Raw genomic sequence first — 26946 nt, 5'->3', positions numbered from 1 at the left:
GGGGACTTTTAAAGGGAGCATGTGACTGCGCTAGTGCATGCAGAGGGGGCTTAACTACTTTAGCCCGATCAAGGAGGCCTGGTGGCATCGTGGCTTACCCATTGAGCCTCTAATCACAAAGTGGGTGGTTCAAACCCACCAGTCACTTCCCAGGAGAGAGAGGAGGCTGCCTGCTCCCGTCAAGATTTAGTCTTAGAAACCTTGGTGGAGAGCATTCTGCTCTGGGTCTCTATGAGTTGGAATTGACTTGATGGTGTTGGGTTAGGGTAGAATCTTCAAGCTCAAGTTAGCATCCCACTGGGTGGGCTAGTGTGCCATGAAGCCCCTCCCCTCCCCTCTCCCCTCTCCCCTGGCCCGAGGCTTTCCACCACAGCACACAGCCTCCTTTGAGGGATTTCACAAGGATAGCTTGAGGAGCAAGAGACCCTCATTTTCTTTGAATCCTTTTAATTTATTTTTAAAAATCATTTTATTGGGGGCTCATACAATTCTTATCACAATCCATCCATCCATCCATTGTGTCAAGCACATTTGTACATTTGTTGCCATCATCATTCTCAAAACATTTTCTTTCTACTTGAGCCCTTAATATCAGCTCCTCATTTTCCCCCTCCCTCGGGCTCCCTGAATCATTTTTAACCTGAGTTTCTTAGGTTGCTGCTAAGTATTGTATATGCTGGATCCCCAAATAGAATATTTTTTAAAAGCAAGTTTACTTTTTAAGAATAAAGCAAGTGAGCATCAATCAGTGCACAGGGAAGTTCAGTTCCAGATGGAACACTTGACCCTGTGGGTAACTGGCTGGGACACACAGCAGGGGAAATGGTGCCCGGGCAGCCTCGCCCACTGCGCAGACCACTGCAGGCACCAGGCCGCACAGCCTCCTGCCTCCTTCTCCCCACTTCCGGCAGGGCACGCATGCCGCCTTTGGCCCTTTGGAGTGTCTTCGGCTGGAGGCTCCCAAGGGCAGTGTCTCTGCCTTGTCCTGCTCTGGAAGACCAGCCCTCACAGGTGAGGGGCTCCTTTCTTCTCTCCTGAGAGAGGAGTGGCCAGCAGCCTGGGGAGTTGCTCTCAGAGAAACGCTATTAATAAGTGGGTCTAAAGGGCAGGAATGTAAATATTCCTCATCCAAAGGAGGTTGGCAGTCCAAATTCAGGGCATGTTCTCGGAAGGCTCTCCCCTTGCGTCCACTCTGGGGGATCTCCTGTTCGTAGCTTCTCTGACTCTGGTATGCTTTGCTCCTTGGACGTCTCCACGTGGCACCTGCCCTCCTCTCCCTTTCCTTGCGTCTCTGTGTGTCCGACTGCTCTTTTACCTCCAACCAGTCACGAGGTTTAGAACACACGCTGCAGTGGGGTGGCCTCACACACAGAGCGAGACCCTATTCCCAAGTGGAGATGGGAATCCACAGAGATGAGGGGGTAGGATTCTCACGCCTGTTTTTCTGGGGCACCACCCAATGCAGAGCTGTAGCCAGTGCAGCTGACCCCTCCGGGCATCTGCAACTGGACCTTTTCGGTTGGCCTCCCTGTGGCCTCCGTACCGCGCTCTCACCCTGAGGTCTACCGAGCAGGCCTCACCCTCTGAGCTGCTTGCTCCCCTTTTGATCCCAGGCTGGCCATGTCTGCGGAGACAACCTTGATCTCATAGATGGGCACCCGACCGGGTCGGTGAGGATTTCGTTTGGATACATGTCTACGGTGGAGGATGCCCAGGCTTTCCTCAGTTTCCTCATAGCCATCCGCTGCTGCTCGTCCGATGGCCGGCCCCTCCCTCAGGCCCTCCATGGACAGGCTGCGTCCCCTTCAGCAGAGGCCGAGGCTCCGAACTCACTTGGCTCACCTCAGGAAGACACGCTCACCCCCTCCAGAGTTTGGGAAGGTTTTCCCACCAACGTGAACGTGGAGGATCTGTGTCCACCTGTGGCCGAGGCCAACAGAAGCCAGGAGAACCCCCTGGAGAAAGCAGAGGGAGCCCTGGCGGGGGGCCGTGGAGCACACATTGTCACCAACCTCTACCTGTACCCTGTCAAATCCTGCGCTGCGTTTGAGGTAAGGCTTCCCACTGCAGGACGGAAATGTCTTCTGTTTGCTTGACTCCAGACCAGTGCTTCTCAAACTTCCTCACACCGCCACCCTTTCACACAGTGCCTCATGCGGTGGTGACCCCCAACCATAACATGATTTTTGGTGCTGCTTCATCGCTGTCATTTTGCTACTGTGATCAATCAGGCGTCCTGTGAAAGGGTTGTTTGACCCCCAAAGGGGTCGAAACCCACAGGTTGAGAACCACTGCTCTAGATTTTTTGGTAAAGAAAGAAAAATGTGTGTGTGTGGGGGAAGGTCAAGAAAAACATGCAAGAAATGAAAACCCCATGCGGTGGTACTGTGATTGAAGAAGACCCGTTCTCACTCTTATGTTCTTGGCATAGACCGACTTCGAACACCACCAAAGGGACACGCCTGAGAGGACCCCGTGTGGGGCTGGGGAACCCTTTGTCATGGCTGACTGATCAGATAGGCAACCTTCACGGGATTCGTGTCGTGGCTCTGTGCAGAGCATTTTACGTGCTTTGTGTCATTTGATGCTCAGAGCAGTCAGAGGAAGGGGAGAATAAAATTATCCCCTTATTAGCAATACGGAGGCTGGAGTTATGATATTAAATGCACCGCCCAGCGCCTGCTAATAAATGACGAAGACTCGCAGCCAGGTCTGCTGGTTCCCTGGTTTCCTGTTCTGACGTCACTGTCCCAGCTCAGGTCTCTCAGCAGCATAATTCAAATGCATGGATTCTTCTCCAGTCTTCCTTATTCAGTGTCCAACTTTCACATGCACACGAGGGATTGAAAATGCCATGGCTTGGTTAACGTGCACCCTCCCTCGTTCTCAAAGTCACGTCCAAGTGTTGCACCTGTGTACACATCTCTTACCACCCAGCTTCCCCTCCGCCCATTTTACTACCATACCATTTCCCATCCTCTGCCTACTGGGGCCTTCTTTCAATTCTGCCCATGAACCAGGCTCTCTGTTACCTCATGTGAATAGATTATAGGACATTTTGTATTTCCACTGCCTAAGTCCTGGATTGGGCCATTTTACCAAGGAAACTCATTTGTTTCACTAGGGAGTGATGCTTAGAAACAAATTTATTTTTCTAGGTCTAATGACCGCGTCTGGATTCTCGTTGCTTCTATATCCTCTCAGCGGGCGTCTTTGGGTGGGCTGTGTGATTCTGAATACCATGTACCTGTTCTCAGACTTTTGGAATACCCCTCCCCGAGCACAAACTCACGCACATCTGTGTCTCTCTTTCTCCCTATCTATTTAATCTCTCTGTCCATCCACTCATCCCCCCATCCACCCGTCTATCCATCCACAGTCATGATTTTAAGTGAATACTCCCAATTTCTATTTAACATACAGGGTTGCTTTAACTATCCCCCTTTCTATATTTGCAATTCCTGTGAGAAAACTGCTCTCATTATTTTCAATGAATCCTTATATGAGGAGGCTTTCAACATTTTCCGTGAACTTTTTGAAGCTTCCTTGTATATTCAATTTCTGCTTTGTGACCCGGATTCCAACTCTATCGGCTCAAAGGTTGGCCCCACACATGCCAGATTCCCCTTCCACCCAACGCAGGCCTGCCTTCTTAAGGCTTAGCCCAACGAGGAAGGAGGTTAATGATGAGATAACAGAAGGTTAAATGATGAGATAACAAATGGAAGCATGAAAGCCGGCAAGCTAGCCTGTCACAGTGTCCAGGAGGCTGGCAGAAGACATGAGACTCCTGGGTTAGAGACCAAGGACTGTTACGGCCCAGCAGCCGAAGAAACTTCTCTCTGTGTGTGTTGGTTCTCTTTTTCTCCCAAAAGTCCAGGGATGAGCCAGAGGAGCCCAGATGCAGTGTGCACAGCGACTTTGTGTCAAATGTAAGGAACCGGATTCTTTCATAATGGGGTGGGAGCAAACCTCGTTGGCCTCTGGCCATTGCCCACAAGCAAACCTGACCTATATTCCAGAGACCTGGGATACATTCACTGTACATTAAAAAAAAAAAGACTGGTGCCTCTGCAGATAAGATATGCAGAAATGTAAGTGATCTGTAGAGATTTGTCTCCAAATAATTGATCATGGTCTGAAAACCATGCAGTGGAAAACATGGTTTCCTAATGAAATTATCACTTAGCAGTGCTCTCTACACTTACCTACAGTGAGCCATGATAAGTTTCTGGGCTCACCACAATAGAGAATCGTATTACTGAACTTGAGAGCTGTAAGAACAGAAGCAATGTTGTCCCAGGTGGAGCGGTTATTTGTTCCACACGAAAACAAGAGTGAGGTGACATGGGATCAGCATCTGTCTTGGTTCCCTCGTGCTTGCAGTCACCCTTTTATCACTGATCAGTGTGCAGCCACACAAAGACCACAATGGGTGCCTTTAAAGGACAGGGTGTATTTTTTCCCCAATCCTGGAGTTTAGTCCAAAGCAGGATCTTAGCCATGTTAATGCCTCCCTTGTTAGCCTCATATTTCTTCCAGGAGTGGCTGGTGAGTTTGAACTGCCCACCTTGAGGTTAGCAGCCCAATGCACTGTGCCACCAGGCCACCTTATACAAGTGTGTAGGGGTTAGATTTACAACTCATATGTATTTGGGAGGCATAATCCAATCTATAACAACCACCATCTGTGCTAAAAGAATGTCTATAGTGTAAGGATATGTCTATACAGGCACCATTATCGTGAAGGTCATCTGTGGGAGGCCACCTGGGGAACAGGTGGGTAGAGATGTCCTTGTATTTCTACTCTGTGTAGTTGCTGAGTGCTGCACCATGCACATGTAACCACTGCCCATTTAAGATGCCAAAAACTCAGTGGCCTTTAGTGAATGCTAAGGTTGGGGAAAGGGTTAAAGGGAGTCAGCAGGGTGAATGTACCTTCTCTCTCCCATTTCCTTCTTTCTTTTTTAAAAATCACTTTATTGGGGGCTCATAGAACTCTTATCACAATCCACATATCCATCCATTGTGTCAAGCACATTTGTACATTTGTTGCCCTCATCATTCTCAAAGCATTTTCTTTCTAATTGAGCCCTTGGTATCAGCTCCTCATCGCCGCCCCCCCCCCATGAACCCTTGATAATTTATAAATTATCATTATTTTGTCTTATCTGTCTTGTCTTACACTGTCGGATGCCTCCCTTCACCCACTTTTCTGTTGTCCTTCCCCAGGGAGGGGGTTAGATGTAGATCATTGTGATCAGTCCCCCTTTTTTACCCCACCTTCCCTCCACCCTCTCAGTATTGCCACTCTCACCACTGGTCCTGAAGGATCATCCATCCTGGATTCCCTGTGTTTCCAGTTCCTATCTATACCCGTGAACACCCTCTGGTCTAGCCGGAATTGTAAGGTAGAATTGGGATCATGATAATGGGTGGGGGAGGAAGCATTTAAGAACTAGAGGAATGTTGTATGTTTCATCTGCACCCTGACTGACTCATCTCCTTCCTGAGGCCCTTTTGTAAGGGGATGCCCATTTCCTGCTAGACTTCCTTTCTTCTCACATCCTCTCCTCCTTCATCAAGAGCAAGCGCGTCATTCATCAGCCCGCCCGCACGGGGGCAGTGTGTGCGTCATCATGAGATCATCGTGATTATTGGGCCCTGGCCTAAAACACGCCCTCCTTTACCTTTAGGTGACCAGGTGGCCCGTGGGAAATCAAGGGCTGCTGTACGACCGGAGCTGGATGGTTGCGAATCACAACGGGATTTGCCTGAGTCAGAAGCAGGAGCCCCGACTCTGCTTGATCCAGCCCTCCATTGACTTGCGGCAGAAGATCCTGGTGCTCAAGGCCAAAGGTGTGAAAGCCAAGTTCATAGTTACAGAGCCTCTGTCGGGAGTGGCTGATGCCGGGGTAATGGTTCCCGCAGGCCTTTAGGGAGCATCCTTAATTGCACACAGAAAGCACAACAATGGTTCTCCCTCTGCCTGTTATGAATATCGTCCTAAAGAAGGAGAGGGTGTCTGGTCTAGGTGGAAAACGGATTCCCTTGTATTTCAGAAAATCCCTGGGGAATAAGGAGCGCCCCATCGGTCCAGTGGGGAAGTAAAGAGGCGTCATTTGTGAAATGAAATGCTGTCCTTCCATTAACAACCCCCTTCTGTCCTCCGCTCACCACGATGTGTGGTGCAGCGTCACCTCTTCCTGGGTGACTTTCATTATGAAAGAGCCAACATAGGAAAGTGCTTTGTCCAATAGAACTTCCTGTCACGATGGATCGATTCTATGCCTGCCCTAATTTATAGCCACTGAGCATTTTAAAATCTTGATTGTAAATAAGTCATATATTAGTTTTAGGAGAATTTCAATGACTTGATAGTAAGCCTTTATAAGTATTCTCTCTGTCATGCCAACTATAATGATTCCAAAATTAATATTTTCCAGGAAAGTTTTGGTAATTAATATTTTTTTATTTGAGTCTTATGTATAGGATCTTTTTTTTCCTCATTAAAATGTTTCAGTTGGTCATCAATGCTTATAGAAACACTACTGGCTTTTCATCTATTACTGTCTTAACCAGTAAGATCTTTTGAAGTCCTATTAGCCTTATTAGTTGGTCAGAAGATTTTCGTGCTTGCTTTAAGAAAATGAACATCTTGTCTTCATAGAGATAATTTTATATCTGTCTCTACAGTTTTAATTTGTTTTTGTTTTTTATATCTTACTGCATGGCTAGACCTTCTTGACCAGAGTTGACTGGCAGCAAAAAAGGCAGGCATTCTTCTTTATCACTGACTAATGGACTGCTAAGGAGCCCTCGTGGCATAGTGGGCGATGCATGGTCCTGCTAACCGTAAGGCTGGTGGTTCAAATACACCAGTCACTCCACAGGAGATACTCCTGTAACAACTTAAAGGAACCCAAAGCGACAATTTTATTTTGTCTTATAGGATCACTGTGAGTCAGAATTGGTTGAGTTTCGACACTAAGAATAATGTGTATTATAGGTTTTTGATAAATTTGCTTTACCATGCTAAAATAGATCTTTCCTATTCTTATTTTGTCAACATTCTTATTGTGATCAATATTTATTGCTAAATGCTTTTAATGTATCTGCTGATGATCAGGTTTTCCCTTGCTCTAATCTATGAATGAAGGGGCCCTGCTCACGTCGTGGTTGCAAGTTGTACTGCTGATCATTCCTGCTGGGAACCATCTAGGACAGGCTTCCTACTGCCGGAGTGACAGTCCCAGAAACCCACAGGGACAGTTCTGCCCTGTCCTATAGGGTGCTGGCAGTGGGACTCAGTTTGCTGGCAGGGAGTTTGGTTGAGTTTTGGTTAATGTAGCAATGTGGTACATTGCATTCGTAGATTGTCTGATACTGAACTAACCTTGCACGGTTAAGGAACAAGCTATTTTCTGTGTGTGCTGGATTTGGTTTGCCTTTTATTGTTGTCGCTTCTGCGGGGTGGGGAGGGATCTCCTTTCATAGTGAGACTGCTATGTGACCTTTTTATTGCACTGTACTCTTCTTTGTCCAAGGCCCACTATGCAGGATATTAACATATTCACAGAAGTGAGTGGGTTAAACCCTTTTCTAGTCTCTGAAACATGTACCATGACCAACCTTCTCCAAACTTCTCGAGCATGCTGGGCAGGGAAGCTCCTCCTCTGGCCTTCGGCACCCGGGACAGGAGAAAGGGGCTGGCTGTGCGTGAGCAGGGCTCAGGGCTCATGAACTAGCTGTCGTACCAACTGGTGTTTCCCAGAGTCCCCGGAGATGAAAGGCCTGCTGTGCTGGGCATGGGGCCGGGCAGCTGGAGGGCTCTGGAGCTCAAGGGCGGGGGTGGATGTAGCTTGCAGGGCTGTGCTGTGTGTGATGGGGCAGCACTAGACCAGCACGGCTCATGCAGCCATGGCATAGGCTTCCTTGAGTGGTGGGCTGGGTTGTGCTAGCCATCGGCGTGGCTGGAGGCCTCAGCGCGCTGCACCACGGTGCCTTGCTTCCAGTTACTCGGAGTTGTTGGGCCCTCCGCTCAGTCTGCGCAGATGTCTCTGATTCGTGTCTTCTCATGTATTTTAATGACTCAGGGAGAGTGAGTAGGATGCTGGGTGATTGAAGTTGAAGCAGGTCCAGCTTTTACCCAAGATTTTTTTCAATCCTTTAGTGTCTTCTGCATATCAAAGAATGAACATGACTTTAGCTTGGTAGTGTTTATGTAAATGCTAATTTTATTATTATTTCTAAACACACAGGCCAAGGATAACTGTCCATGCTCATTGATACAGAGTTTAAAAAAATTTTAATCAATAATGATGTTTGATGAAGGAATCCAGTTTGATGCTGACTAATAGGGGCTTCTGGAAATTGATACTCTGTGCTGAGAACTTAATCTCATGAGCCACCAGGCTTGCTTGTCTGTTTCTGAAGGACTTAAGGTGTTATTATTGGGTGCCATTGAGTCGGTGGGTCAACCCACAGCGACCCTAGGCGCAGCAGAATGAAACACGGAATGACCCTGCACCGTCCGCACAATTGTCCCATGCCTGTGCCCACTGATGCAACCACTGGGTCACTCCATCTCATTGGTGGCCTCCCTCGTTTTCACTGCTCCTCCTCTTTACCAAACATGATGTCCTTCTCCAAGGACTGGTCTCTCCTGACCATATGTCCAAAGTATGTGAGACGAAGTCTTTGCATTCTTGCCTCTAAGGAGCGCTCTGAATGCACTTCTCGCAAGATGGATTTGTCCTCTTAGCCGGGCACAGCACTTTTGATATTCTTCTCCAGCCCCACAATTCAAATGCGTCGATGTGTCTTTGGTCTTCCCTATCCAATGTTCAACTTTCACGTGCCTATGCGGCAATGGAGAATACCATGGCTTGGGTCAGGCACGCCTTCATCCTCAGAGTAACATCCTTGCTTTTTAATATTCTAAAGAGGTCTTGTGCAGAAGATTTGCCTAATGCAACATGTCTTTGGATCTCTTGACAGCTGCTTCTGTGAGCACTGATTGTGGATCCAAGGAAAATAAATCCGAGACTTCAGCCCTTTCTCCATTTAGCTTATGTTACGTATTGGCCCAGTCGTGAGAATGTGGTCTTGTTTACTTTGAGTCGTAATCCATACTGAGGCTGCAATTCTTTTTTTTTAAACATTTTATTAGGGACTCATACAACTCTTACCACAATCCATACATATACATATATCAATTGTATAAAGCACATCTGTCCATTCTTTGCCCTAATCATTTTCAAAGCATTTGCTCTCCACTTAAGCCCTTTGCATCAGGTCCTCTTTTCCCCCTCCCTCCCCACACCCCCTTCCCTCATGAGCCCTTGATAATTTATATATTATTATTTTGTCATATTGTGCCCTATCCAGTGTCTCCCTGCACCCCCTTTTCTGTTGTCCGTCCCCCAGGGAGGAGGTCACATGTAGATCCTTGTAATCGGTTCCCTCTTTCCAACCCACCCACCCTCTACCCTCCCAGTATCACCCCTGGGCTGCAATTCTTGAGCTTCATTGGCAAACGCTTCAAGTCCTCCTCTCTTTCAGCAAGAAAGGGAGTGTCATCTGCCTAACACAGTTGTTAATAAGCCTTCCTCCAATCTTGATGTCACATCCTCCTTATGATCTAGCTTCTTTGATGATTTGTTCAGCCTATAGATTGAATAAGTATGATGAGGGGATGCAACCCTTTGTACATCTTTCCTGGTTTCAAACCATGAAGTGTTCCCATGTGCTATTCTCACGACTGCCTCTTGATCCACGTACAAGTTCTGCAGGAGCACAATGAAGTGCTCTGGAATTCCCTTTCTTCTCAAGTTTATCCATAGTTTATCGTGGTTCTCACAGTCGCATGTCTTTGCAAAGGCAAAGGATTTAAGAAAGCTTATCGCAGAATGACCAGGAGCCCTGCTGGCATAGTGGCTACAGGTTGGGCTGTTAATTACATGGTCAGCAGTTCAAAACCACCAGCTGCTCTAAGGGAGAAAGACAAGGCTTTCTACTCCTGTAAAGAGATAGTCTTGGAAACTCACAGGGGGCAGTTCTACCCTGACCTGTAATGTCACTGTGACTCAGAATCCACTTGGGGCCAGCGAGTTTACTTTTGATCCCTGGTGAATGTCACTGTGACTCAGAATCCACTTGGGGGCAGCGAGTTTACTTTTGATCCCTGGTGGCGTAGTGGTGATGCATTGGGCTGCACATGTAGCCAAATAGCAGTGCTTTTGCCACTCTGAGGGGAAAAGACAGGACTTTCTACTCCTGCAAAGAGTTACTGTCTCAGGAATTCACAGGGGGCAGCTCTGACCCGTCCTAGAGTTGGCGTCAACTCGATGGCTGTGAGTTGAGTGAGTGAGGGATTACATGGAGTGTGACTTCCATAGACCGTATGTGGAGCACTCAGAAGTAGAGACATCTTTCAAGAGGCTGTTGGAAGCATCCCAGGGTCCGTGTACGTGACTGTGGCAGGGCAGGCCCTCTAGGACAGAGCTAGCTGTGGGTGCACATGCTCGTGACGGGGCTGGGAAGGATGAAGAGAAGCTGTGTGTGATGGAAAGGTTGCCAAGCTTCCGCCATGTCCGTGATTCAGCTCCGTTCCAGTGCCGTGGACAGCTGGTCCAAACCACGGTGATGGGTGTGTCGCTACGCAGCTCTCTTTTGTGTGAAGGTCGATTCATCTCTAACTTGTGTTCATTAGGAATGGAGCCTATAGAGCTGCCTCTGGAGGACAACCACGGCTGGGCTCAGATTTGCCAGAGCAAGGTCTGTGCAGACAGGTAAGGGTTGGCAACAGGTGTAAGTCTCAGCTCCCTCGGCACGGGGAGAGGCGGCCGTGCCTTCGATGGGCTTCCCCGACATCCCGTCTCCTGCCGCTTTCCCGCTTGCTCACTTGGACCCTCGCCAGCCTGGTTCTTTGGTGTTTTTCCAACCAAGCACATTCCCGTCTCTGGTCTTTGCCCTTGCTCTTCCCTCTGCCAGGACGGCTCTTCCTCCACTACAACTCTACCTGCTCACTCGCTCACTCTTCAGGCCTCTGCTCCAACCCCCTTCAGAGGCACTACCCGACCCCCTGCAGAAATCAGCTCCTCTCTCTGTGCACCCACTGAATTCTCCTTCTTGTTGATTATATCCTGGCAGGCTGCTATCTGCGTGTGCATTTGCATCCCCTCCCCTGGGAATGCTGACTCGGGGGAGGCTGGGCCGTGCCTTCCTTGCTCACCGGCATGTCCGGCCCACAGTTGGGTGCAGAGTATGATGCGAGAGGATGGAGGAAGCCAGGAAAAGTGTGGGCAAAGGCCCAGTGGAGGCACATCGGGGGCTGGGATGAGGTAGTGGAGATCAAGGTGGTGAGGGAAGAGACCTGATGCGCACTTTGAAAGACTGCCTGGTGGGTCTAGAGTAGTTGAAAAGGGCACTCGTGGACAGGCCGCCTGAGCACCTGTGTTTGGAACTCAGGTGGGACATGCTGGAGGCCGGACCAGGGTCAGAGAGAGAATTAGGCAGGGTGGGAGACAGAGGCCTTCAAGAAAGTTTGTGGAAAAGTGGAATTAGAAGAAAGTGGGATTTTCCTATGAGCTCTTTGAAGGCCCCTCGATTATTTTCTGGAAGTGAAATCACTGGATTCACTGGTGGATTGGATGCAGAGGCTGTGGACAATGAGGGAACCTAGATGTCCCTCAGGCCCCTGAACGATAACTTCCAGGTGATAACTCAGGACTTGCCTTCCACCTAGTGGTGAATTATTACCTATTTTGTGTTTCTGATGCCAAGTCATTTGCTAAATTTCAGAAGATGTCGAAAGTGCGATGGTCGAAACGGGTGACAGCTGGAATCTATGTAAGGCAGAAACCTGTCAGAGAAGGAAAATGCAAATGTTTTCCACTGAAACGAAAGTCAGAGACATGCTAGCCCCTGGACCCCCAATCCAAGGGGGGAACCTGTGAGAGCTGGAAAAATGAGGCAGAGCCCCTTATATCCTGGCTCTCCCAGGCTCCGCTGTAACCGTGTGTCTGCTTTCGTGCTTCATGGCAAATGCTCATCTCTCCTAGATCCTTCATGGAACGAACCAAACACCCACCTCTCTGCTCATCGAGACCCATCTGTACCGCAAACGTGTACAGTAGTGAGTTTTCCAGGGTCTAACTTTCCAGTTGGTTACTGGTTCAGTTCCCGACCAATCCTCTTACAGGCTACAAAATCAGTTCACTGTGTAATAGTGTGCTGAGAATGTATAGATCCTAGAAATGTTTTAAATGCTAATGGCTTCATTAGTTTTCCTGTACACTAATTAATTAGTTTACCCACTAGACTAATTAGTACGTAGGCTCAGAAAATGGTCATCCTGTACAACAGCAAATCGGATGACAGTGCCTTCTGGACTGCCACAATATATACTATCATACACGTCATGAAAGGATATGTTAAATTCTTAAATTATGTGTCAATTGGACTTAAGTTGTGAGTGCCCCCAGATTTTGGGGGCTGGGAGGCAACTGTGAACGGGGACACTGTAAGGGAAGGGGCAACAATGATTGTCCCCAGCCAGCTACAGACTCCCCCTGACGGCCCAGGGGCTGAGCACCACCTCGCCTCTCGCCAGGGCCTGTGCCGAGGAAGCGTTTGTCCTGCACACGTTCAGTGACAATGGTGAGTGTGTGGTAACAGTGCCGCGCAGTGCCCTAGCATAGCTCCCTGTCAGAGAGTGACGGCCACCGAGAGAGACCTGAAAGCTCACGGCATTTTGCTCGGCTGTCTCGGCGTGGGTCCCGCTCTCTGTCTAACCAGGCTGGCCGGATGGGTAGAGCAGTTTATTTGTGGGGCCACTGAGGTCTCCACAGAATGAAAGTAGACTTTGGCGTGGCCTCTGGGAGCCTAGGAGAGAGGGTGCTACAACGGACAGCCCTGCCCCACCCCAAACATTAAGGCCATGATTTTTTTAATAGTAAAAATTAAGAAAAGGTAGGTTTTCATAAGTCCCTATGTTGCTATCCTATGGTTGAGTGTTAGTGAGTTTGTCAGATCAGGTGTTGGGTGTGTGATAGGGGCCTCTAGGAGTCAGAATGGACTCGGTGCAGTGAGCTGGGTGCATTACAAAACGTCCAGAAGATCGCAGACTTAAAATCCAACACCTGGAGCCAAATCACTCAACGTGTGGGTATCGATCATGTAAGGCACGGTGTTCTTTGCGCAAACCAGAAACGTTAGCCCAGAGGCTTAAAGGAGAGAGAGTCAGTATTACAACGGGGCTCAGAGAGAAGAGGCAGGGCCCCCATCCGTGTTCCCAGGCTCCTGAAAGCTAACCTGGCTGCGGCAGGTCCCACATTCCAAGCCAGATAGGACAAACTTGTAAGGTGTGTTGCTGTTACAAGTGCTGCAGTGTGATCGTCAACTCAACAGCCCTCGTGACAGCGTAAAATACATCCAGAAGCAGGGGTTCTCCACCTTCCTAAGGCCGCTACCCTTCCATACAGTGCCTCATGTGGTGGTGCCCCCCCCCCAAGCATACAATTAATTTCATTGCTGCTTCATCAGTGTCATTTTGCTACTGTGATGAATCGGGCGACCCCTGTGAAAGGGTCATTCGACCCCCAGGGTGAAAACCGCTGCTCCGGATCACCTGCTCTTTCTGCCAGGAAGCAGCCAGTGGGCGGGTTCAAGCCCCCGGCTGCTGAATGCCTCACTAACAGCCGCTCTACCAGCACCCCTGCTACAGCTTTTGGTCGGCTCTCAAAGTTTCATGGACGCCCCAGCCCGTGTGTGTTCCGATGGCGTGGCAATCTCTCCAGGTCTTCCCAGCCACACCCGTCACCTCTCCTGAGGGGCTAGCACCGTGCAGTTTTTGTTTCTTTTATAAATACAATTTTTAAAAGTATTTAAAGAAATACCTAATACTCGCTCTTTGCTCACCCCCTCACACACACTTTTTCTTTCTTGGTACCAGGGTAAACACGTACGACTGTGGAGAAGACGTTTCTAGATGGCTGTCGAGGCTTTTGGGCCGTCAGTGCCATTTGATCAAACAAAGTTCAAACTTCCAGAGACACGCGAAGAAGCAGCATGGAAAAGGTACCCCATTTTCGGGTTCTTTGGGGCAGGACCCTGGGTTAATCTTGCATACCAGCAAAAACAGTTGGAGCCCTGGACTCACAGAGAGCCGAAGGTGTATGCTTACGGAGCAGGCCTGGCAGCCGGCCCTTGGCAGGGAGCTGCTGGAGCGGCTGCAAGGCACGCAGGATGCAGGGCTGCCATGGCCGCTCTCAGGGGACTGGGAGCCCCCTGCCTGGCTTCCCTCAAGCGTCAGCATCAATTCATTTTCAGAAGCACAGCTCATTTTGATCAAATGAGAATGTTGATAGGCTTCTGCGTCCTCAGATCCCACCTGGGAGCAAGCAAACCTGGGTTTCTAGAGCTGGCTCCAGGATTGGCTCGTTGTCAGACCTTGGCAAGTCGCACCTCCTGGTGCCACAACTTTAGAACTCAGCCGGTTTCTGTCGCCCTCCCGCAGGTAGACTTCTGTACGCTTTGACAATCATCCCTGACCCATTGCCAAGATGCAGTCACACGGTAGACAGGGAAGGACTTTGAAAGCTAAGAGTGACATGTGTACGGGAAAGGTGGCGTGGGGCTGGCTGCTCAGTTGTCACGGGCTTGGCTCTGCAGCCCCAGCTCCTTCTCTGGATTATTCCCCTCCGTGACATGCTTCACATCCCACAGACTTTTGCCTTGCTCTTTGGTTCCTCCTCCTGGAAAGTCAGCCCCACGAGATCTGTTTGTTTTGCTCAACGCTGTGTCCTCAGTGCTTAGATCAGCTCCGGTCACGGTGGCTGCTCAGTAAACGCTAGAGGCGTGAGCAAACAGATGACCGCACCGTTGCTGCCTGTGTTGGAGTGGGGTGGCCTGGCCTAGTGGCCAGCTCCCAGAAAGCCTGACCTGTCAACCCGAACAGCACCCGACCACATGCAGACCGTTGCTCGTAGTGCGGCGTGCGGATTCGGCTCATGGCGACTCCGCACGACAGAGTGGAGCTTCCCGGAGGGGTTTCCTTCTTGGCTTTTTCTCTCACAGAACCACTGGGTGGGCTCAGCCCACAAGCTCTCTGGTAGCAGTGTTAACCACTGTGCCACCGACGGTAAGGACCTGCCGAAGTTACCCTAGGCATCCTAAAAATGCATACCTATAGAGGACAGCTAAAAGATCTGGATTGTGTAGACTTTTAAAACGGGACCGTTTCCTGCCTTAAATTGTTAAAGAATTTGTTGGCGAAGGGGAGTGTGTGATGGCCACTGTGTTGGGGAGGTGAGCGGTGCTGTCAGGCCAGAGTATGACCAGGGACAGGAGCAGAAGGGAGAGCACATTGGCCATCCTCCCGGGACTGGGATTCCCAGATCCAATGGCGTCTGGATGAATTATCTGGAAAGGGAGTGGCTGTGAACGCTGATGCTCTAGTCGTTCAATCGAGTGTCTCCTGTTTACATAGGAGAAAGCCTGTCAGATAAGCATTGGTCTGCCGGCCGAAAGGCAGGCAGGTCAAACCCACCAGCAGCTCCCCAGGAGAAAGGAGAGGCTCTCTGTTGCTGTAAAGGTTTGCAGCCTCAGAAACCCTTTCTAAGGTTTTTGTGAGTCGGAATCGACTTGATGGCCATGGGGTGAGTATCTAACTAGAGCGTGGCTGACTTGATTAAGCCATGGTCATCCCAGTTCTTCAGGATCTCAGTTTAGGCAGAATCAGGGCTTGATATGTCCTGGATTTAGAGACGAGTTTAGGAGGGGCAGGGGCAGGGGAGAGATGGGAGGATGCACATGTGAGCCTCTGTGGAGTGAGATTCTGATGACGCTTCAGTTGCCAGGGACTCCTGGAAGAAGGCTAAGCCGCGAGTCCTCCGAGGTCACTTGTGTTAGAAAGACACTCAGCATGGTGTGGAGAGAGTTTGACGGGGGAAGCAAAGGGCTGGGCAGGGGAGGGCAGTGGCAGCCTTTGTGGGTCAGGAACCACAGTGATACTCACAGAGACAAGAATAACATCTGTTGCTGAGGACTAGTTATACCCCAAGGGTGCTGCCTAGGGCAGAAAGCTGAGATTGTAGGACTTCAAGCATTTTGCCTTAGTACCGCTTAGAAAAAACTCAAAGCTATAGTATGATCTCAATTAAAATAGCTATTTACCATATATCTTTGAATATAAGCCGACCCACGTATAAGCCGAGGTACCTAATTATTACCTGGGAAACCAGAAAAACTTACTGATTCAAGTATTAGCCTAGGGTGGGAAATGCAGGATGTGAATTAACACAGAGACCAGAGGGGAGAGACGGAGCGCAGCCACAGACACATCCTTACCAGTTCAGCTGCCGGCCAAAGTGAATCACTACAGTGCTTCTGTGAATTGGAGCCGTCCATGTCATAGGACAGTTCTGATTGGTTAGATGTGAGTAAACAAACATTCAAAGTCCTGCAGTGTCAGCGGGGCTTTGAATGAACAGCGGAGGAATATCAATCACCCACGAGATGTTTACACCTCTCTGGGGTACCACTGACCCGTGTATAAGCCGAACCCCAGTTTTTCAGCACATTTTCTGTGCTGAAAAACTCGGCTTATACATGAGTATATACGGTATATTTCCACTCTACTTCCTAGTGAGGTCTTATCTTCGTATTATATATTTCATTCATGCAATTTTCTGATCACCCTATCATGTTTCTCAGAACCTAAAATGTATCTATAAATTGTGAAGCATATGAACATTTACCCTGAGTAGAAGGGTCTAAGTGTTAGGGAATTTCTTCTGGATACCTGTGATAGTTTTTAGACGTAGTTGATCAAAGCAACACAGTTTACTATCAAATTTGAAAGATTATCACTCCACAGGAAGAGAAAACTTATTGAAATTAGTCTCTTAATAAAATGGGCCGAGCCCTGGCGGCAGAGTGGATACTCGTTAGGATATAATCCACAAGATCAGTAGTTCAAAACCACCAGCTGCTCGATTGGAGAAGTACAAGCTTTCTACTCCACAAAGAGGTGCAGTCTTGGAAACCCACGGGCTGGTTCTACCGGGTCCGCTAAGGCGGCTGTGTGTCAGAATGGACTCCATGGCCCTGAGTTTTGTTTGTTTTTTTAATGAGATGGGTGGCTGCCCGTTGGGTCCCATCTCCATGAATGACTGTCGCCTGCCGTCAGATGTGGGTCAGCACTGGTTCTCTGTGGAGAAGCCTTCTGTGCGGCACTAGCGATTAGGAGTGGGTGCAGTCGCAGGGGTGCAGGAGTTTGGCTAACCCAAGGTCACTGTTACACTGGATTCCTTCCGAATCACAGGACCTGAAGCCCAGGGATCTACGTGGCATGACTTTAATCACTTGTCACTTGATGGCGCCAAAGAACTGGCCTCTCCCTGACCCACAGGGGGAATGGCCACTCAAGCTTCAGACACTTTATTATCTCTGCCTAGACTCCTGGGTGTGAATGGGGCATTGGCTTTCTACCCCAGAAGGGCTTAACCCCCAGAATGGGCAAAGGACCTTTTATGGACGTAACGGAACTGGGGTCCCACCTCCATTCTCTGGCAGAGTCATTTTAGCAAGAAGGACTTTTGCAAGTGGAACATCTGGAGAGTGATCCTCCTCCTCCTCCCTCTCCCTCAATCTCTTTTGGAGGAGTGGACTTGCACTTCATCTATTCATTCATTTATTTATTTATTTACTTATTCATTCATTCATTCATCTATTTATTTATTTATTTATTTATATGACTCATCTTGCATCTCTATCCCCCCCCAACAGTTTCATTGAGAAGTGATTTCCATATCATATAATTCAGTAGTTCAGTCCTATCAAGGAGAATTGTGCTATCAACCCCCCCATAGTTAAATCTCCTTTAAGAGGAGGTATGCAATCATGATCCATTCCAGTGCCCCCTCCCCCTCCCATCCTCAACATTTACTCCCCCAATCCCCATCCCCTCCCTGTCATCCACCCCCCACCCCTGTGCATCCACTCCTCCATGCTTCACAGCTGGGAGACCTAACAGAAAACAATAAAAAACAAAATCGTGCTAAGGTGGTAAGGATGAACACATAAATGTATACGGACAAAAATACAAATAAGAGCCAGGGAAGAAATGGCTGTCATGGAACCAGTAAGAGAGACTTGCACCTGGAGCAAATTCAGCTAGAGTCTATAGGGTGATAAACTGGCCAAGTGTCACGTTCAATGCAGCATAACCAAGATTGCAATGGTCTCTGAGTGACAGTAAGGCGATTTGAGACTCTTGCCTGTGGCTAGAGCGATCTGCCAGCGGCTCCGTCTGACCGGACACTCTGCAGAGGGGCTGGGGCTCTCACCGACCTCCATAGCCGTCTACAAATTGGGTGTCCATAATTCTGATGCTTTCTCCTCACCATATTCATATTCTGTGACTGTCGTCTTTGGGTCACAAAAGCTGATGTGCTTCATCTGTGTGGACTTAGTTGACTCCCTGCTTAGATGGCTGTTTGCTTGATTACAAGCCTTTAAGACCCCAGACACTATTCTGATGGATAGCCAGGCACCATATGCTTTCTTTACCACATTTTGCTGTAGCACCCTTATCTTCAGCGATCATTTCATGAAGGTGAGTATTGAGCAGGGCCGTGATATAAGAACTGATTTTTCTTACGTTGGAGCTAGGGTTTAGTGTGATTCCCCAAACCCATTCCTGAATCTATGCCTTTAAAAAAAACAATTGCTGTCACTTGGGAGCCAATACATATGACATATCATTCCATAGTTCAATCATGTCAACCATGATTGTACAATTTCTTCTATAAACATACATGTTTTTCACAATATACTTTTCCTTCCTGGACTTCCTGACATCATTTCCCACTTACCTCCCCTTCCCCTCTTTGCCTCCTTCCCCCCAAATCCTTGTTATATTTTCTTTCCCTGTTGGCTCAACTTCCCTGTGTTTCATTTATTTAAAAATAAAAAAATAAATAACACAGCTTCACGAGTGTGAACCCCAGTGGAGAGTGACTCTCTGATAACTTTCTATTCTTATGTCCAGTAGGGGCTATAAAGTGGGCTCAGGAGGCCCTGACCCATCCACCCTCTTTATTTGTCTTGCATAAACACGGGCACCCCAGGGGTACAGAGGCTAACGGGTCAACACAGTGAGGGGTGCTACCAGCCAGGAGAGGGAAGCCAGAGACAGGCTGTCCACGGTTCTAACTGGCTCTGGGTATTTTCTTTCAGTAGTTTTGTTTGCTTGTTTCAGTAACTGTCATATTTATTTCTAAGGTTGATTGCTTGTTACTTGCCTAAAAATGAAGAGCTTATACTGGTTTCCTTCATAAGGTCTGTCCACGCCCTGGAGAAGGGCCCCCCCACTCCACTCAGTCACCCCCATCTGAGTGTCACATCCAAGTCTTTTTTGCTGGCATGCTTATCGATTGATCCATTGATTGATTGATTCAGAGGGTATTAAACAGCGTATTCTAGGAACTCATTTTCCTTTCCATGTACAAGAGGATGAGCCAGGCTCAGAGCATTTTTGTTATTGCCGGGGCCATTTCTTCTCTTATAGAATTAGTCTTTCCTTTAAAAAATGAAAGTCAACGGAAGCCAGCTTTCCAGGAACACATCTCTTTAAAATGCTCCTTTGTTTTTAGATCAATCTCCTGGTATGACAGCCAGCCTTTCATTAGTAAACGAAGCCCAGTATCTGCTGCTAAACAGAGCAAGTGTTTTGGAACTTCAGCAACAATTAAGTGCTAGGTAAGATCTCCTACGTCTGGGCAGAGCCTGCTGTTTATATGGTCACCTGGTGTCTGAGGCTGGGCTTCCTAGAGAAGCAAAATGAGTGACAGGTGTGTGTGTGTGTGTGTGTGTGTATGTGTAGAACTATGAATATGAATATAGATATCCATAGGAAGGCTTATATAAAGAAAACGGCTTCTACAGTTGGAGAAGGGAACAAGCCCAAGTCAGGGCAGGTTTTAAGTCTGTGGGTCAGATGTTAGGCTGGAGGCTTCCCTTGACTGTGGTAGCTGCTGGAGCGGATGAATTCAAGATTGGCAAGAGGATAACAGGCTGGTACCCCCGAGGGAGATTAGTCCAAGTTCAGAAGGTGAGCTCACAGGCTGCTGATGGGTACAGGACCAGCCCACCAGAAGGCAGGCTGTTGACTCAATTCCAAAGAACCGGAGGCCATATGCAAAATTCAGATCTAGCTAAAAGTAAGCCAGCTCTTTTACTTATATAATAAGCAGGCCATATCACTGAGAAAATACACTTTTAATTGATTCTGTCAGGGCTGATATCTGATTGAGGATGTTGTCAATCACCCTAATCTTCTTACAACTGGTTGGCTGTTGCTAGCATATCCTATTATGGAGGTGACTGTGTTAGGTAGGTCAGGTCAGGGGGATTACTCAGTCTTAACTGCCAAACCACTGAGAATCCTGGCGCAGCCAAGTTGACACAAAATGTAACTATCACACCTGCTTTCCAAAGTCCTTCATCACTTTAGATAAATGGACTCACCCTTGGCACTGCCTCTTGCGGTCCAGGCCCTGGAGAGGGCACCATACCCCACGGGTTGGCGCCTGATAAGTCATAGCAATTGATGGCTTGGCCTCACATTTGTGGTAAAAGCTTGTCCCAATCATTCAGGCCACAGGGCAAAGTGGAATTGATAAAGGAAGGCAGGCAGAACCATTACAACAGAGCAATGATCTCCTCCCTCCTCTTTTCAATTCTAGCTGTGTCTTCAATAGTGATGAGAACGGAAAGGAGGAACTATTCCCACTGAGTGATCTCATCTTGCGTTTCCGGGCCAATATTGTGATCAATGGGACAAGGGCTTTTGAAGAAGAGAAATGGGATGGGATGTCAGTTGGTTCCCTGAATTTCCAGGTAAGCCCCAAGACTCATCAATGAAGACTGACCCGAATGCCAGGCCCTGGGTCACTCTCAGCAACTTCCCAGGAGAAAAAATGCCTGCACCTCCTCAGGGTCCCTGGGGACATCACCAGAAGAGGATCCTTTTAGGGACCTTTCTGAGATGACTTCTTAGTATGGTTTGCTTTCTTTAGGTCTCTGTTCTTAGGAAAAAACAATTAATAGACATTACAATATACATGTCCTTGAACTCCATGATTTCACTTGGAGAAATCTATTCTATGAAAGTACTCATACAAGCATGTAAGACATAGTACAAGATTGTTTGCAGTAGAATTTCTGTAATTGTGAAAAATTAGGGACACCCTCTTAGGGCACACCCTCAGAGTGCATAATAGGGTGGTTGGTTAAGTAAACGATGCTATGCTCATGGATTAGGTGCCCTGGTGGTGCTGTTGGGTAAACACTTAACTGCTAACCACAAGGTTGGAAGTTCAAACCACAGCAATTTCTTGGGAGAAAGATGAGATTATCTGCTCTTCTGAGGATTTATAGTCTCAGAAACCCTAAGGAGGGCCATTTTTTTTTAACAATTTATTGGGGCTCATACAATTCTTTTCACAGTTCATACATATACATACATCAATTGTATAAAGCACATCTGTACAGTCTTTTCCCTAATCATTTTTTTCTCTTTTCTTCTTTTACATTTTATTAGGGACTCCAACAACTCTTACCATAATCCATACATATACATACATCAATTGTATAAAGCACATCCATACATTCCCTGCCCCAATCATTCTCAAGGCATTTGCTCTCCACTTAAGCCCCTTGCATCAGGTCCTCTTTTTTTCCCCCCCTCCCTCCCCCTTCCCCCCTCCCTCATATGCCCTTGGTAATTTATACATCGTTATTTTGTCATATCTTGCCCTATCCGGAGTCTCCCTTCCCCCCTTCTCTGCTGTCCCTCTCCCAAGGAAGAGGTCACATGTAGATCCTTGTAATCAGTTCCCCCTTTCCAACCCACTCACCCTCCACTCTCCCAGCATCGTCCCTCACACCCTTGGTCCTGAAGGTATCATTCACCCTGGATTCCCTGTACCTCTAACCCTCATATGCACCAGTGTACAGCCTCTGTCCTATCCAGCCCTGCAAGGTAGAATTCGGATCATGGTAGTTGGGGGGAGGAAGCATCCAGGATCTGGGGGAAAGCTGTGTTCTTCATCGATACTGCCTCACACCCTAATTAACCCATCTCCTCTCCTAAACCCCTCTATGAGGGGATCTCCATTGGTCGACACTTGGGCCTTGGGTCTCCACTCTGCACTTCCCCCTTCATTTAATATGATATATATACATATATACACATACATATATACATATACACATATATACACATACATACACACACTTATATCTTTTTTTTTTTTTGCATGATGCCTTATACCTGGTCCCTTGGGCACCTCGTAATCGCACTGGCCGGTGTGCTTCTTCCATGTGGGCTTATTTGCTTCTGAGCTAGATGGCCGCTTGTTCACCTTCAAGCCTTTAAGACCCCAGACGCTATCTCTTTTGATAGCCGGGCACCATCAGCTTTCTTCACCACATTTGCTTATGCACCCATTTGTCTTCAGCGATCCTATCATGGAGGTGTGCAGTCAATGATATGATTTTTTGTTCTTTGATGCCTGGTAACTGATCCCTTTGGGACCACTCGATCACACAGGCTGGTGTGTTCTTCCATGTGGACTTTGTTGCTTCTGAGCTAGATGGCCGCTTGTTTATCTTCAAGCCTTTAAGACCCCAGTCACTATCTCTTTTGATAGCCGGGCACCATCAGCTTTCTTCACCACATTTACTTGTTCACCCACTTTGAATCCAGCCGTTGTGTCGGGAGAGTGAGCATCATGGAGTTCCAATTTAATAAAAGAAGGTATTCATGCATTGAGGGAGTGTTTGAGTAGAGGCCCAAGGTACTTCCGCCACCTTAATACTTGACCTAAAAATATAGACACATAGATCTATTTCCCCATCCTCCTATATATATTTGCATGTACATGTCTTTGTCTAGACCTCCATGAATGCCCTTTGACTCCTAGCTCTTTCCTCCATCTCCCTTGACTTTCCTCCTGCCCTACTACCATGCTTCATCGCCACCTGGGCTAGCGTATACCTCTTCTCTAAGCACCCTTACCTTGATCATTTCCCACCAGGCCAGCCACTCCCCCTTCTCTACCATTTGGGGTCCCATGTTTTTCCCTTGTCCCTGGGTTTGTTAACACCACTTCCTTACCCCCCCTACCCCCCCCACCCCAAGTCCCCCCAAAACTGTCGGTCCCGTTGTTTTTCCTCCAGATAGTTCATCCAGCCTGTCCTATTCAGACAGACCTGTGGAGTCACTAACATGCACGAAAACTAGACAGAGGAAAACAAAGCAACAGTATACAACCAGACAACAAAACAACAAAAACAAACCACTGACAAAGAACAGAACAAAACAGTTCACAAGAGAAAAGCTTGTAGTTAGTTCAGGGATCGTTTGCTGGCCCTTAGGAGCGTTTTCCAGTCCAGTCTGTTAGGGCACCACGCCCTGGCCCCAAAGTCCACTTTCAGCATTCCCTGGGGACCTTGCCACTCCATTCCCTTGCTGTTCCGCTGCACTCCCCCAGTGATTTGCCTCGGTGTGGTGGGATCAGGTCAGGTGCAATTCCCACACTGTGTCTCCGGTGCTGTCCCCTGTATCGCCCTTAGTCACTGAGGGGCATCATGTCTCATAGTGGGGCCAGCCATGTTGTTCTCTCTGTGGACTGGCTGCTCTACTCAGGAACATCATCATCACGGCCTGGTGGGCCAGGCTATGCTCCACTCTCTCCTCCTGCCCCTTCATCTGCTCCCGTGTGCTCTGATTAAATATGTCCATCTCCCAGAGCTGCAGAGTCAATGTCGTCCTTTGGAACAAATTCTTTTCGGGGGAGGGGCAGGAATCCACTTAATTTATGGTGCTGGGGCCAGCCTCCCAGACCTCTCCACCGGTTCCAAGGAGGGCCATTTTGAGATAGAATCAGCTCCAGGGCAGTGGGCTTGGTTTGGGGTTGCCATGTTCATGTAACGCAATCCTCTGCGGGCACTGAAATGGATAAGATGTAGTTCCCACTGTGCCTTTGAAAGAGTAAATGTTTAGAAGATATTTGTTGGTGATAATGCCCACGTTGAAGCAGTTGCAGCCAAATGAGTCCACTTTTTTAAAAATGTCATTTTATTGGGAGTTAAGACAGATATCAGATGATTCCCTAGTTCGGTCACATCAAGCAGTATTGTGCAATTGCTACCACGAGCCATTGCAAGACATTCTTTCCTTCCTGAACTCCTTGCCATCAGCTCCCTTTCTCTCCCCCACCTGAAACCCTTATTCTACTTCCTGCCCTAGAGCTTCATCCACGTACTTTTATCTATCTATCTATCTATCTATCTATCTATCTATCTATCTATATATTTATTTTTTAATTACTTTTCTTTTGAAAGGCTCGTTTCTCCTAATGTCATCCAGTCACAAAGTTTTTTCTCCCCACGGGATTTAGAGCTTCCTGGGGAGGCTGATCTTAAGAAGGGAATTATGTAAATGAAGACACTGACCCCGGTGGCAAAGTGACTGACAGTAGAGAGCAGTGGAAACCCGTGAAGAGGTGGTGCAATGGCTGAGCACTGGGCTACTAGCCAAAGGTGGTGGAGGTGTGAACTTACTAGCCACTCTGCTGTGGGCGGAAGGCCTGGCCACCTGCTCCCATCAAGAGGACAGTCTAGGAAACTCTATGGGGCAGTTCTACTCTGGTCACCTGGGGAGGGGGCTCCAGATGCGTTGGACTCAGGACCCAACAACCAAACCCAAACCCAACTTGCTGCTATGGAGACGGCGCTGCCTTACCGCGACCCTGTAGGACAGGGTAGAACTGCACCTGAGAGTTTCCAAGACAAACTCTTGGCAGGAGCCGAAAGCCCCGTCCTTCGCCTGAGGAATGGCTGGTGGTTTAGGACCGCTGACCTTGCTCTATCTAGCCATGTGGCGAGTAACCGCTATGTCACCAACATCCCTTTCCCCGGGTTAAGTTCCTAGAAACGCAATAGCTGGGCCAAAGCCCAGGAACATAAGGACATCCCTTTCTGTCTGTTTTTGGGGTGGGTGTCCCCATTGATTGTGATAAAACAGATCCACCATGAAGTCTGCCCCCTCAGCCATCACAGTGGACAGTGGGTGCATGCGAGGCCCTCCCTGCGGCTCTCTCATGGCGGTGCATCTTTGGCTGTTTACCATCTCCCAACCTGCTTTCTGCCCCAGATCCCTAATGCTCCCTGAGACTTAGCTGAGATTAACGGCCTCTCTTTCTTCTTTAGCCACCTCCCCGCCCCCAGCAGCCTTTCTGCTGACACAGAGTGCAGCCGCAACCCAGCAGGTGCCGGGGCCAGAGGCCACTTTCTGGCTCGGCAGAGTTGAGTTCTGGATTGCGCATTTTTGTGCTGGTTGGACTCGGCTGGGGATGGCCCCCACGTCCACTCTCTCCCAGGCCCCGATTATCTCTGCAAAACTCAAGGGTCTGCTTGCTCTTCTGGTAGCACTGTCTCCTTTCTTCTCACTTCCCAGGTCTTGGGACCTTGTCACAGGTGCCAGATGATTTGCATCGATCAGAAAACTGGGCAACGAAACCAAGATGTTTTCCAGAGGCTTTCTCAGAGTCGAAAGAGCAAGGTGAGCGTGATTCCAAACCACGGTCCCATCTTAAGGTTTCAGAGTGTTCCTCACACCACAGTCTCACCGCCATCAAGTCAAGCCTGCCGCATCGTGCCCCATGGGGGCAGAGTAGAACTGCCCCTGTGGGTTTCCAGGACTGTAGCTCTTCCAAGGAGTAGAAATCTCCGTCTCTGTCCTGAGGGGCGGCTGGTGGTTTCGAACTGCTTCCCTCGAATTGAGCAGCACAACTTGCAACCCACTGCAGCTCCTATCTATGCCACGATAATGCTGAGCAACTTTCAGAATTTGGGAAAGTTGCACATTCCAAAGCTAGAAGACTGCCACGGAGACCAACATCCTCACAATCAGACCAATAGGACACGTCACGGCCGTTGGAGAAGGGGTTGAAGTTGTCAAGGATTTTGTCTTGCTTGAATCCACAATCAATACTAATGGAAGCCACTGTCAAGAGAGCAAGCGATGGGCTGCATTAGGCAAATCTGCCACACAAGACCTCTTTAGAATATGGAAGAGCAAGGTTGTCACTTGGAAGACTAAGGTGCACCTGACCCAAGCCAGGATAGGCTCTATTGCGTCATACCCACATGGAAGTCGGACATGGAATAAAGAAAGGATGCATTTGAACTGGGGCGATGGAAGAATATCAAGAGTACCACGGACTGCTAAACAGACAGACAAACCTGTTTGGGAAGAAGTGCAGCCAGAGAGTTCCTGAAAGGGAAGGTTGGCGAAGCTTCCTCTTACTGCTTTGGACAGGTTGTCAGGAGAGGCCAGTCTCTGGGGAAGGACGTCGTGTTTGGTAAAGGGGAGGGGCGGCGAAAAAGAGGAAGGCCTTTGAGGAGATGGATGGGCGCAGTGACTGCATCAGTGGACTCAGGCACGGGAACCATCATGAGGAGGGCGCAGGACCGGGCAGTGTTTCGCTCTGCTGTGCACAGGGTCGCTGTGGGCCGGAGCCGACTTGATGGCACCCAAGAACAACCGCCACAGTCTTACCCATGGCTTTCCATTCCCTTCCTCGCTTTCCTGTTTGCCCGTTGTAGCATGCGCTCTCTTTTTAGGAAAAGAATGATCGTAAGGAAATACGTATCCGAAAAATTGGCATTCAAACCATTTTGCGAGCACACATTTCTGTGACATTAATGACATTCAGCATGTTGTGTCACCATCCCCACCATTTCCCAAAGCAGGTCGTCACCCCCAACTGTGTGATGTATCGCACACTCTCACATCTTTTTGAAGAGATAGGAACATGAATAATAATCAAATGAGCCAAACAATTCCAGGTTGCAGTCACTGATGATGAC

At 48.4% G+C, this 26946-nt stretch overlaps 1 protein-coding gene across 1 annotated transcript in view; it reads left to right on the top strand.

Moving 5' to 3' along the window:
* MOCOS (molybdenum cofactor sulfurase) overlaps positions 1–26946 on the top strand; it is a 64740-nt gene that overhangs the window by 30476 nt on the left and 7318 nt on the right. Inside the window, exons 8-14 of the mRNA XM_075532572.1 lie at positions 1614–2051; positions 5697–5859; positions 10715–10793; positions 13958–14082; positions 19662–19767; positions 20754–20907; positions 25532–25636. Of these exons, the coding sequence (XP_075388687.1) occupies positions 1614–2051; positions 5697–5859; positions 10715–10793; positions 13958–14082; positions 19662–19767; positions 20754–20907; positions 25532–25636 (1170 nt within the window). The remainder of the gene's footprint in view (positions 1–1613; positions 2052–5696; positions 5860–10714; positions 10794–13957; positions 14083–19661; positions 19768–20753; positions 20908–25531; positions 25637–26946) is intronic.

This window comes from Tenrec ecaudatus, chromosome 15, assembly GCF_050624435.1.
Source record: "Tenrec ecaudatus isolate mTenEca1 chromosome 15, mTenEca1.hap1, whole genome shotgun sequence".
Taxonomy (NCBI): domain Eukaryota; kingdom Metazoa; phylum Chordata; class Mammalia; order Afrosoricida; family Tenrecidae; genus Tenrec; species Tenrec ecaudatus.
This window is presented reverse-complemented; position numbering and strand designations above follow the sequence as displayed.